Here is a 13,241-nt window from a genome sequence, read left to right on the forward strand (position 1 = left end):
TCCTGGAAATTGTGCACTGACCACGGATAATAACAGATCTACTCCCCCCTTCATTTCATTCTGTTTAATTTAATTTTTCCCTGGGTATTACTCTGTTTTTCAGGGTTACAACTCGTAAAGAAATGGTTTTGCTCCTTAGCCAGCTGGCCCAGAGCCCTGCCTCTTCTCTTTCACTGTGTGTTGTGAAGTCTTGGTTTCTGGCACTCACAGGGTTGGTTGGATTTTTCATGAGAAGCTATCACACACTAATTGGGGTGTGTGTGTGTGTGTGTGTGTAAGATTGTGTGTCCCGCGCACATTGATCAAGTGACAAGAACAATAATTCCCATCTACTTTATTCCCAGGATCAGGTGTCCCCACATGTGAAGATGCTCTGAGGAATATAAAGGGGAGTCATTACAGGCTGGTCCCCACGGTCAAAGGACAGTGTTACAAAAAAGAGTAGAGCCTGGATCCGCTCAGAACACAGCCAAGGGGAGCTCAGAGCAGGCCTGGGTGAGAGGTGGGGTCAGACAGGTACTCCCATCCCAGCCTTCCTGGGCGCCGGCTTCCAAACCAGTCCCCCCAAGACATTCTTGCATCTCACAGCTTCTTTCCTCTCACTTTCCAATCACAGCTATTCTAGGTGAACATGGACATCATCAGCCCTTCCTCCAGCAGCAACCATTTGTATGGCCTGAGGCTGCAGAAGAAGGTGCTTCCAGCAGGGACATTTTCTCCCACGGTAATGCCGGAGTTTTCCTGAGCTAAAACTCTACAAAGGGAAGGCACCTAAAGAGAGAGGAAAGATTACCTGTCGATGTGGACACCTCTGTTGGCTTTGGGAAAGATGCTAAGGACAGACAGAAAGTGAAAAAAAAAATTATACAACAACCTAATTAAGTGTCAAACATACTTAACTCTCAATCAGAGGTTGGTGGGTTCTCTGCCTTGTAGATTATCTAGTTTCTGATTCTAAGTTGATTCCCTTCCCAAGTCTTTTCTCTGTGGGGAGTACTCCTTCCATCACCCAACTGGTGTGTCTACAGGAATACAAGCCAACTCATATAAGCTCAAGAAAATCAAAGCATAAGGGATTGATAGATTTAAAAAAATAGGTATATTTAAAAGTCAACAAGCATGATTTGAGGATCACTGCTATTCAGTGTAACCTACTCTGCTGCTTCATTTGAAGTTTGGGGTCATTTCTCTTTTTTTTCTAACTCTTCTCCACATATTATATTTTATTCTTAAAAACCATGGAAAAGCAGCTGACCTACTTTGAAAGGTGACAACGATTGGGCCAGTCATAGAGTCAGGGAAAGACTAAAAAAGTGATTTCGGCTCCTTCATTCTTTACAGTTTTGGCCAGCAGAAGTCATAATACAGAGACAAATCCCCGCAGGCCCGTGGGAGAGGTGGAGGGAGAAGAGAGAAGATAATAGCTGACATCTGGCTGGGGTGCCCCACAGGGCAACACCACCCTTCCCACGCCACTCAGAGAGATCCACTGAGCCCCAGCACGGCTTTACAGGGCAATGCTCTTCTCCTCCTCCTTGGTCAGAGGAGGAAACTGAGGCATGAAGAGGTTCACAGACTTGCTCAAGGTCACAGCTATTAAAGGGGAAGCCAGGACAACACACCCAGGGCATCTGGTGCCTAAATCACAGTGCTACCACCCAGGGTGACTTTGCCAAGGCAAGTTATAGCTACTCAATTCAGAACAACTGCAATTACCGGAAGCTGGGTGACTCACAGCAGCCGATGGTGTCGAGTGAGGCAGGGAGGCTACGAGAAACATAAATCAAAAGTTGAGGGCAGGTTGGTTCCCTTACTTCTTCTTAAACCCAAGGGGTAGAATTGCTTACTCAAAACAGAAAGGTATATGTCTTGTTAGGGGAGAAACTGTCCCCAGTCTCAGGCATCTGAGAATGGTCCTGAGTTGTCATGGTTACAAGGTCCAGATGTCCTAGTTCACTTCTGTTCTGTTGCCAGAGACTGCAATGTCATTTCTGTGGAATTTTTTTTTGGGGGGGGTGCAGTGCAAACTGAGGTCACAGTGATGGTTGCCTTGCATGGAGCACCTATCTTGCCAGTTGGTTTAGTTTTGTAATTCTTCATAGGCGTGTGGGTCTTGGCTCCCAGGGCAAATGTCAGTCTGTAAAGGGCAGAACCACGTACGTCTCAAGGACATACACTGGCAAGGTCAGCACTGGGAAGGAGGAGATGGGCCATGGAGCTGGGCCAGGACCTTTCCATCACCTCTGTCCCATCCCCCACAGCTCTGGCCCAGGGCCCTGGCTCCAAACCTCCCTGCTCTGCAGGCCCCCAACCCTGCCCTCTGATGGCTTCAGCTCCTGCTTTGCTGAGAACATTGACTCTGCCCCTTCACTTCTCTCCTCCTCTCTGAACCTTCCAGCACTTCCACCCCCTGCTTGTCCTTTCATCCTGTCTCAGGTCGTTGCGGCCAGTCTAGCTGACAAACCAGTTTACTTCTTCCCAGCCAAACCCAGAAGGATATGGAGATAAAGGGGGGCTTTTGACTCCAACTACTGAATCTATCTGCAGAGACTCAACTGGGATAAAACTGAGGAATAAGAATCATGTGCTAGGAGATGGGTTCCCAGCTCTGTGACTTACAGAGGATCTCTAGTTATTTGTAAAACTTGGGCCAGGGGTGGGGGCAGTTGAACCAAAGAGATGGTTCCCAAAGGCATCACTCATCACTGGTGGACTGTGAGATAATCTGAGGTAGCTCGTCTGCTATTTTGAGTCACATATTCATTGCATTAAATTGTAAACATTTACATGTAGTTCGGTTCTGCTTCAGGATATTTTCAGCCATACGTGGGTGTGAATTGATTAGGTAGTTCATTGTGTAGTTTTAAACATTTTAACATTGTTGTATTGCCGTATTTATTTATTTATTAAGCTCTTTATTGGAATATATTTGCTTTACATTCTTGTACCAGCTTTTGAGGTACACCAAAGTGAATCAGCTATATTTATACATATATTCCCTTATCCCCTCCCTCCCGCGACTCTCACCCCCACTCCCTGTCCTGGCCCTCTAAGGCATCACCCATCATCAAGTTGATCTCCCTTTATTATACAGCAACTTCCCACTAGCTAGCTATTTTACAGTTGGTAATGTAATTATGTCTATGCTACTCTCTCACTTCCTCCGTATTTTCTATTCACCGCAAGTTATCCTAACTCTCCATTCATGGTGGTGATAGAAAGTTTCCTTGTAAAATGAATTTGTTTAAGTGAACGAAGAAGAGCTGATGTAAAGAAAAGTATTTGGAAAATTCTAGTGTGGGTAGTAGGTGCGTATGGCAGGAACAGTGCAGGGCTGGAGGGCTGGAGGTATGGAGACAGTGGTACAGGGACCGTGCAGGACTTCCTCGCGGCTCTAAGTTGGGTGAAGACTCATGGAGCAGGAATGTTATTTTGCCGCCCCCCCAGCATCAGGCCCACCTGAGCAGACAACGCCGGCATCCTCGTGGTGGCCACAGTTGTGGGAGAACCAGCCGCCGTGCAGACACTGCCACAGCCTGGCTTCGGTCCCCACGCACTCCACGTCGTCCAGGGCGATGGGGCCCAGGCCCCGGCCGAATCGCGCCCTTCCAGGGGCCGACACTGCCCCACCGCAGCCCAGCTGCCTGCACACCACCTCCGCGTCCTGCAGGTCCCAGCTGTCATCGCACACGGTCCCCCAGCTGCCGTTGAAGTGCAGCTCCACACGGCCCTCGCACCGCTGGCTGCCGTTGGCCAGTCTGAGCGCTACATCTGGGACACAGACACACCTGGGTCACTGCTCTGCCTTCGAGGAAGAGCTGGTCCTCTCCTCTGAGCTGACCAGGTTTCAAGGGCTCCTCTCTCATTCTGGGGAGGGAACTAAGGTGGGTTAAAGCACCTGCAAAGGTACTTTGGGTTTCATCTCTTAGGTTAATGTGATTTGCGGGGGGTGGAGGGTGGGGTGGTGTTTTTTAAAGCTCTTTCCCATACAGGACTGTCTACTTCACAGAGACCAGAGGAGGCCCCCAAGAACCCTGTGTGATGCAGGAAACACCAAGTGTGGGGACATTGCCTGTTGCTGCCCTTGGTCAGGAAGAGCATCCTTTAGGCAGCCGTTCCGAATGCAACAGGCTCAAAGACAAGTACTCCTCCCACACAGCGTCATGTGCTCTACCCGCAGAAGATACACATGGACACATGGTTTCACAGCAGCACTGGGTGTTCAACTGCTTTCTCTAGTCAGATCTGGGGGGTAAACTAAGGAGCTCGGGACCCCTTTCCCCGATCACAGAGTTGGCCGTCCACCCTCGCTGTCATTACCAACCACAGCCAGGGGCTAAGATGACCCGAGAACCTACCAGTATTGTTCTCGTCTTGCAGGAGAGACTCGTAGGTTGCATAAAAGCCGACGTTGGTGATGATGGTGTCGCTGTGGAAGACCACCGTCAGGCGATTTGCCGAGGAGGTAAACACTGGGGTTGTGCCGGAACAGAACCTCCCAAGTGAAAAAGATTTGCTCTCTGGGCCATCAAAGATTTCGATGAAGTCGTATGGACAGCCATAGAAGTTTTCCAATCTGTGAAGTCATGACAGCGTTCGGATCAATCCACTGGTTTTTACCCCAGGAAGCACTGCCCAGGTGGGTTCAGGAAGGGCTCTGGAAAAGCTGCCTGAAACCTACATCTCTTCACATGGGTCGGAGGAGACCGTGACCCTGTTAGTGCAGGCAGTACTGATTCTAAAAATCTTTTAATTTTTTAAAGTTTTGGGGCTTCCCTGGTGGTGCAGTGGTTAAGAATCCGCCTGTCAATGCAGGGGACACGGGTTCGAGCCCTGGGCCGGGAAGATCCCACATGCCATGGAGCAACTAAGCCCGTGTGCCACAACTACTGAGCCTGTGCTCTAGAGCCTGCACACCACAACTACTGAAGCTGACACGCCTAGAGCCCGTGCTCCTCAATAAGAGAAGCCACCGCAATGAGAAGCCTGTGCACCACAATGAAGAGTAGCCCCCGTTCACCACAACTTGGGAAAGCCCGCGTGCAGCAACGAAGACCCAGCACAGCTATAAATAAATAAATAACAAAAAGAAATCTTAAAAAAAATAAAAAATAAATATTATAAAGTTTTCATTCAGTTGTGTTTTCTGAATGTGCGTTATAGGCACAAGGAATACAGTTTAAGTGATACTGATGGGTACAGGGTGAAAAGCGACTTTCCTCCCACCTCTGATTAGTCCCCTACCCAGGAGCAGCCGCTATGAACAGCTTCTATTCATTTCCTTCCAGAGATAGTCCACGCACAAGTGTCAGCCCCTGCACTACAGGCCATGGTTTTCCTGCAGATCATTCTGTTCTACGCTACATGTGTGACAGCAATATACAGATGTACCAAAACCTACGTAACTGATCTCCTACTGCTGGGCAATGAGACTGTTTCTGATCTAGTGCTACTATAAGAATGGAACCAGGATTTTCCTCAGCGCTCATGAGACTTTATGGAAGTTGGGGGTTTTTTTGGGAGGGAGGGAGGTGATGTAGCAGGCAGTATAACCAAGCAAAGAAGATCGTAAAAGTAGGAGATATTTACTCACTTCATCACTTCGAAGGTAAGTTTGACATGAGCCCTGCTATCCACTTGTATGTCCCAGGCACACACCACATCTGTGGGGTATTTCTGGGGATACCAAGGGCTGGAGAAAGAGCCCGAGCTATCTGTGAGCAAACCGCCACAATGGAAATTTTCATCTGCAAGAAACAGTGAAGAAACTCCATCAGAAGAGGGCACCGACCTCCGCTGGTGTTTTTAGAGGGGTCAGGAGGGGGTGGGGTGAGAACAGACTACGGAGAACTTGTTCTAGGGCTGCTTTTGCCCGAAACTACAAAAAAAATTGCTTTGGAGGCTCTTGGAGTTTCCCATATTACTCTTCGTCAGATAAGATCATTACGTGTGTCCTTTCAAGTTTATAGGGTTCTTATGAGGAGAAATGATCGTGACATAAGGTTGAGACGGCTTTATGAACCTGTACGCACAGACAAGTCTGAACATGCGTTTTAATGAAAAGGATGCAAAGACCATGCAAACCAAAGGCTCCCTGCTCAGCACAGCATCGCTGTGGGGTCACAGAACCGCCTGTGCTAGAAGACCCCTCATTGTGTTATATCCAAATTCTAGCTGCATAAAGACCAAGAATACTTGAAGTATCCACTTTATGGCTGAAACATTGGATCTGAAGTGGGATTTTTAAAGGGTCCTCTGTGCCGGAGCTTCTCATATGTAGAAGGAAGAAGGAGCATTCATCTGGTTGCTGGAAGTGCTAAAACTGAAAACAAAGCAAATATAAAACCACGTGAAGCATTTAAATAAAGCTGAAGTACCTGTAAGGGAGCTGTCACCAGTGGAGCCTGTGAAAATAGAAAAAAAAAAAAAGATACTGTAAGCAAGGACTTTTGTTCAGAATACCCCTTTAAAACACTCAAAAATATCAACATGCAGAGCTGTGATTACTCTGTGCTGCAGTGGACAAAAATGACTGACGCCACAAGACTTTGGACGTTTGGACACCAAGTGTGCAGACAGGTGCAGTTTAATACAACTTATTTTACTATTACTTTTTTTTTTTTTTCACTTCGCTGTGCCAGGCCCTGAGATGCACATATGACAACGCGATCTTATTGAAGCCTCTTGCTGCCCAAGGAGGTAGGTACTATTACCTACAGTTTACAGAGGAAGAAACTGAGGCTCAGAGAGTTGGGATTCGGGGCTCACATCTCAGTCTTCTGACTCCAACGTCTGCACTTGGGGTACAGGGCAGACTTCCAAACTACAAGAGGGTGGCTGGAGTCTCAGCCATCTGGCACTTAGAAGTTTCGTCTTGCCTGGCCCATGCTGGAGCTCTTTGGCACAAGTGTGTCTGCAGTTTCCTTCACCATTTTTAAAGTGAATTTAAGGAGAGAGACATAGATCATTGTTTCAACTGAAACAGGTTTAAGGGAAAGGGGGAGTTTTTAGCTTGCTTCAGGCATGGCTAGATCCAGGGGCTCACGTGATATCCTCCCATGTGTCTGGCACTCAATTCTCTGTCCATCTCTCTTCTCCCCTCTGTGTGTTGACCTCTATTTAAGGCAAGAAGAATGGCCACAGGCAGCCCCAAGCCTCATCCCTATGGCTTGCAGTCCAAAAGGAAAAGGTGCTCTCTCTTCCTCTGTCTCTCCCTAACTCACTCACTCTCTATCTCCTCCTCTCTCTCATCATCGATACAGGAACCCAAAGAAGGATTTGGATTGGCTCTGCTTGAATCACATGTCCACCTCAGGGCCAATCACTGGGTCCGAGAGGAAGTGGCCATGGTGTTAGGATTGGCTCAGCCACGTGACAGACTCTCCCCGGTGGTGAGGAGGGTGGAAGACTGTGATTCATAGCCTCCAGGTACCACGGGGAGTGGGGGAGGCATTGGGTCCATCAAGGAAAGGATGCTGTGGTCAAAAACAATATATCCACCATCCTTAGAAAGATATGTTACAGGGATAACTAGTTTACAAGTTTTTAATGTACTTTTCAATTTGTTTCCCTGAGTACAGCTTTGCATCTGTAGAGCCCTAGGCATCCATTAGTCTGGGGGAGATTAGAATTTATTTCAGAAAATGAAAAGAGAAAGACAGAGGTGACGTTCAGCTTTTGACATTCAAAATGAGATGATGCTCCAGACCATAGCCTCGAGGAAGGATTTTTCCAGATTCCTCATCTTTTAGTTTATTAATTATTGTGCCGGACGACTCAGAACATGGAGCCTTCCCACGGGGTAGAGGGTCTGTTCCACCTACCGCAGGACCAATGGGCCACTTCTAAAGAGAGGATGTGGTGGAGAGAGAGTAGGAGAAATGCCAGCCCATTTTCTGACCTCAGGATTGTGAGAAGTGGGGGCAAAATGGAAAATCCTGCTCCTTTGAAGTTTCCCTACAACAGGCATCAATGGTCGTTATTTCTGAGCACAAACTATCTCCCTGGCACTGTGCAGGAGCTCATTCATTTAAAAAAATATCCCTATTAAACAAGAATTTCTATCAATCAGGATTCTTTTTTTTTTTAATGGGTTTTTAAAAATTTTATTTATTTATTTATTATTTTTTTGGGGGGTATGGGGATACGTGTATAAAAACAGATGATTGAACTTGGTGTCCCCCCCAAAAAATATTATTACTTTTTGATATAACTTCTTGAGGGCTGACCCTGGGATCCGATCCTATCCTATCCTATCCTATCCTATCCTATCCTATCCTATCCTATCCTATCCTATCCTATCCTATCCTATCCTATCCTATCCTATCATGGCACCTATAGCATAATCACCACTGCAGGCAGTTAGCCCTCGCTCACAGCAGATACTCATTGAGGGAACCCCAGTGGCCGAGAGATTACACTTCTGGTGAATCTGAATTTTCCTTCCCCCCGACATCTCTCCCCACCCTCTGCTACCCCCTCCAAGACCCACCAATTTGCCAACACTAATGAGCTACATTGCTCTTGTTAATTAACAAGAGGTAATTTAATTAGACTATGGCCCAATTACAGGATTAAACAGCAGCTAGTTTTCACTTATACCAGGGACCTGGCAACAGGTTGAAATGTTTGGAAGAGCCACACCTGCTGGTCCCACTGCTGGACGGCCATCAATACCTATTCCAAGACAGGAGAGAATAAGAACTGGATTGAGTAGGACAGCCACACGATTCACAAAAGGACATCAGGCATTTTTTTTGTTTGTTTTTAGGATCAAAGACCTAAGGTGGGCTGGTAGTTGTAGTTTGTGATGGTTTCTTTCCAGAAGGATTTGCCCTACTGCTTTTCCCCTTTCTTTGGAGAAGAAGGAGGCTGTCTTCTTTGGGGCCTCCCTCTACAAGCACGGCCGTGGCAAGATATGAGCCTCGGCCATGTGTCTCTTCAGGGGAACATCTTGGTGGAGGAAGATGACAGTGAGGGGCAGAGCAGGGGGAGGGGTGGGCTGGGGGCTGTCAGTGTCAGAGTGATGCCACTCAGGATGCCAGGAATGTAGGTGGACCCCGCAGGTCAGATTTAAAAAGCATCTCCTCTCTTAAAGGGAAAGGACGCAGATTAGATCTGACTTCCCTCCAAGGTCCATATTAGGATACCCACCAGTCTCCCTTTCGTCCTGCCGAATGGCACTGTACAGGGCAAGGAACCCTGTGTTAGTGATCGCGGCATCACTCCTGAACACTGCGGTCAAGATGTTTGAAGAGGAGCGGAATGTGAGTCCTGCCCCGGCACAAAATCTGCCCATGGAGAGTGAGGCCAACTGCTGTCCATCGAACACCTCGATGAAGTCGTAAGGGCACCCGTAGATGTCCTCTAATCTGAGGAGGTGAAGGCAGAGTTCAGCTCCCCAAGGAAGTCTGCAGAAATGTCTTACATAAAGTCAAATTTTGTGTCATATGCAGCCAGAAACTGCAGGCATCCTGCGCCTCCTTCCAACCACACATCTCACTAGTGGACTTGACCCCTCAGATACTGCCTGAGTCTGCCTTCCTGTCCCCCCTGTTGGGACTGGTCCCAGTCAGTCAGCCTCTCGTCGTGTGTCTCCTGGTCTATTTCAGCACCCCCCACCCCCGCCCCGGCCACAATTGGTATCTTGGCTTTTAGTGTGTCCCACCATCTTCCTTTTCTACCTTGAGTGTCTCCAGGATGTCCCCTCTTTATTCAAACTCTGCCACTCCCTAGGGTAATGGCAAGCATCCACTAGGGTCTCAATGAATAAAACTCTCAAAAAGACTCAGAGCAGGAAGAAATGGGGAAAGCCATAAAAGCGCCGAGGGCCTGTTGAGTAGGACTCTTCCCTCCAATGCCTCAAACTGCCTGGTTCAAACCAAATGTTTTCCTGGCATGTTTCATCTAACCTGGATGATCAGAGATGCTGTCCCTGGCATCCTATCTAAAGCTATCTTTGCCCCCTTCATTCTTTGCCTTGTTACCAAGTACGTATATATATTTTTCTTGATAGCACTTGTCCACGTATCACTAACTGAAACTGTCCACTGGTTATTGGTTATTCAAGCGTTCTTTGTCTCTCCATCTCGAATGCAAACTCCATGAGGGTGGAGATCTTGTCTTTTATAAACCCGTTCCTAGACCAGGGCCTGCAGAAAGTGGGCTCAGTTAATACACGTTAAAGAACATCAACATTTACCTAACATGATAAAAATGGAAGGTGTGCACGTCTGCATTTAAACAACAGTCAGTGGCCTTTGATGCATGCATTGTGTGTGTTCACTGCGTAATATACACAAGGGGCATGATGACATTGATACACAAACTACTGAATTTGAAAATCTGTTTTTTTGCAGAACACATCTGTTTCCATGAAATAAGAACCAAGTGCCTCAAAATAACTCATTTTTAAATTAAGAAGAAGTGATCACATTTGTGTGTAAGGTGACAACAGTGTGGCACTAACAGGTGACATGGCAGTGCACACCTTACATTTTCATCCTGGATTTCTCAGTCTCAGCACCATTGATACTGGGGATGGATAACTCTTTGCTGTGGGGAGGCTGTGTCATGAATTATAGGACACTTAATTGCTGGCCTCTACCCACTATATGACAATGGCGTTCCCTCAACTGAGACAGTAAAAAACATCTCCAGACACAACCAAATGTCCTGTGGGGAGGTACAGTCATTCCCAGTTGAGATTCACTGGCGCCAATAATAACTAACTTTATGTCATAAGAAATGAAAAGCAAATATCAATAAACTCAGACTTAAAAACATCAAAACACAGAAATCAGCAACTAAGTTCTGCCTCCAGGCCACACATTAAACAGTCCTTGACTTGTGTGCTCTGAAACTACAGCAGGAAATTTTTGTTGGAATACTAACCTTGAGATTGTGGGGACTGTGGGTCATTAGAGCTGTTTGTAATAACTGTTTTTCCAGAAGTGATAAAATGATACTCTGTATCCCAAAACACTAGAGCTGTGAAGTTCATAGCTTTGAAACATGTGGCACCAAATCTCACATTACTTTCAACAAATGTGTGTGCACTGAATGAATAATGTGTACACTTTCCTCATAATACACAAGGCTTTCTGATGTCAGCCACATCCTCCCCATTCTAAAGGAAACTCAGGCATCAGGTAAAACTAACTGCTGACCCACTGCATTTTTTTAAGGTTAATTTTTTATATAAATTTATTGATTGATTGATTGGCTGCATTGGGTCTTTGTTGCTGCGCGGGCTTTCTCTAGTTGCAGTGAGCAAGGGCTACTCTTCATTGTGGTGCATGGGCTTCCCATTGCGGTGGCTTCTCTTGCTGCAGAGCATGGGCTCTAGGCACCCTCGGGCTTCAGTAGTTGCGGCACACAAGCTCAATAGCTGTGGCTTGTGGGCTCTCGAGTGCAGGCTCAGTAGTTGTGGCGCATGGGCTTAGTTGCTCCACGACACGTGGGATCTTCCCGGACCAGGGCTCAAACCCACGTCCCCTGCACTGGCAGGCGGATTCTTAACCACTGCACCACCAGGGAAGTTCTGACCCACTGCAGTTGAAGGCAGCATTAACCATTCACACCCTTGACTGCTGTGGCCAATGAACGGAAAGCCGTGGCAGAGGTCTGGGACAGACTGTGTGATAATGACAGGAAGAGAGAGTGACTCAGATGTGACCCAGTGTAGAAAGAAGAAACCAGGGTTAAACATTATCAGGAAAAGTAGTATTTTCATAAGAAAATTACTCCTGTATATGCACGTGTATACGAATATATGTATGTATGTATACATGGATATAAATATGCATTACAATGGGATGAATGCCTTTAAAAATGGGTGAAGGTTGGCGAAAGAGTAGGAAGCACAATATATCTGGTATGAAGGATGAATGAACTGAGGGTATGTCATATGTAGAAGAAAAATCTTAGTAGGAACATGATGGAAGTTCTTGAAGAGAAGAGGAAGAGGATTTATTTTGTGTAGCACCAGAGGGAAGAAGAAAGATCAGAAAATGGTAACGAAGAAGAACAGATTAGGGTTCAGCCAGAGGAAGAGGCTGAGAGTAGAGGGGCAAGGTCCTCACATGTGGGTCACCCCAGCTGAGGCTTCCTCCAAGGCTGGTGTCAGGGATGCTCGTGGGGTCTTCTCCAATTGCACAGAAAATTGAGCTCAGTGATTATGAGACTTCTTAAGCTCAGATGACCAGACAATTTTCACCTAACATGTGGAAGGATTTGTCATGGGTGCTTAGACTGAATGTTTGTGTCTCCTCGAAATTCACATGTTGAAACCTAACGCTCAGTATGATAGTATTAGGAGGTGGGGCCTTTGGGAAATGATTAGGTTATGTGGGCAGAGCCCTCATAAAGAGGCCTGGGAAAGCTCCTGGTCCTTCCACTACGTGAAGTTATAGTGAAAGATGGCTGTCTATGAACTTGGGAGCAGGTCCTCACCAGACACTGGATCTGCTGGTATACTGATCTTGGGCTTTCCAGCCTGCAGAATTGCGAGACAATAAACTTCCATTGTTTATTAAGATACCTGGTCTATTATACTTTTGTTATAGCAGCTGAAATGACTCAGACACTTGGAAAGGTGACCTCTTGGGGGAAGCATGCTTTCAAATCCAATCTGGCCTTTGAAGCAGAGAGAGGCAAGGCTGCTTACCTCAGGCTGGGGATTGTCAGCTCTACGGTGAACTTCTCAGCCAGATGTATCACCCAGACACACTCCACGTCAGTGGGGTAGTTTGTCGGATACCAAGGACTGGAGAAGGAGCCCGACAGACCTGAAACAACTCCCCCACAAGAGTTACTTCCTCCTGTGAAAACATAAGAGAGACCTGTGGCTGCATTCTTCAGGCACACACCTTGCATTTTCCCAAGTACAGAATCTACAATTCCATCAAGCTCAAGAAGAGACACAAAATGGGAAGGGATCATGCTAGTGTAGACATAGCTGTGGCTTGACTGGTGTGTGGCTGTACCCCTGAGAGGGAGTGAGGGAGGAGGAAAGATGTATGACGGGTAGGCAGGACCCTAAAGTTGTCGGTGAGCCTGGAAATGGGTTGGATTTGTACGTGGCAGGTGTGGGGTGTCCAGTGACACTTCACTGATGCTCTTCGCGGCTTCCTGTCATGCAAACCAGCTCAATTGAGATGTAGACAATACACCCACTGGAGGGCCGTGTCCCACCACTTCCTTCCCCTCATGCAGCCAGGACAGCAGATGTCTATTCTACT

General features: G+C 47.0%; 1 protein-coding gene across 1 annotated transcript in view; it reads right to left on the reverse strand.

The window, feature by feature from the left end:
* Positions 1 to 1,507: 1,507 nt before the first annotated feature.
* The window catches only part of LOC130854166 (deleted in malignant brain tumors 1 protein-like), a 52,250-nt gene continuing 40,516 nt past the window's right edge, over positions 1,508 to 13,241 (reverse strand). Inside the window, 5 exon segments of the mRNA XM_057736929.1 lie at positions 1,508 to 1,593; positions 3,460 to 3,765; positions 8,835 to 8,893; positions 9,150 to 9,371; positions 12,668 to 12,821. Of these exon segments, the coding sequence (XP_057592912.1) occupies positions 1,508 to 1,593; positions 3,460 to 3,765; positions 8,835 to 8,893; positions 9,150 to 9,371; positions 12,668 to 12,821 (827 nt within the window).

This window comes from Hippopotamus amphibius, chromosome 5 (genome assembly GCF_030028045.1).
Source record: "Hippopotamus amphibius kiboko isolate mHipAmp2 chromosome 5, mHipAmp2.hap2, whole genome shotgun sequence".
NCBI lineage: Eukaryota > Metazoa > Chordata > Mammalia > Artiodactyla > Hippopotamidae > Hippopotamus > Hippopotamus amphibius.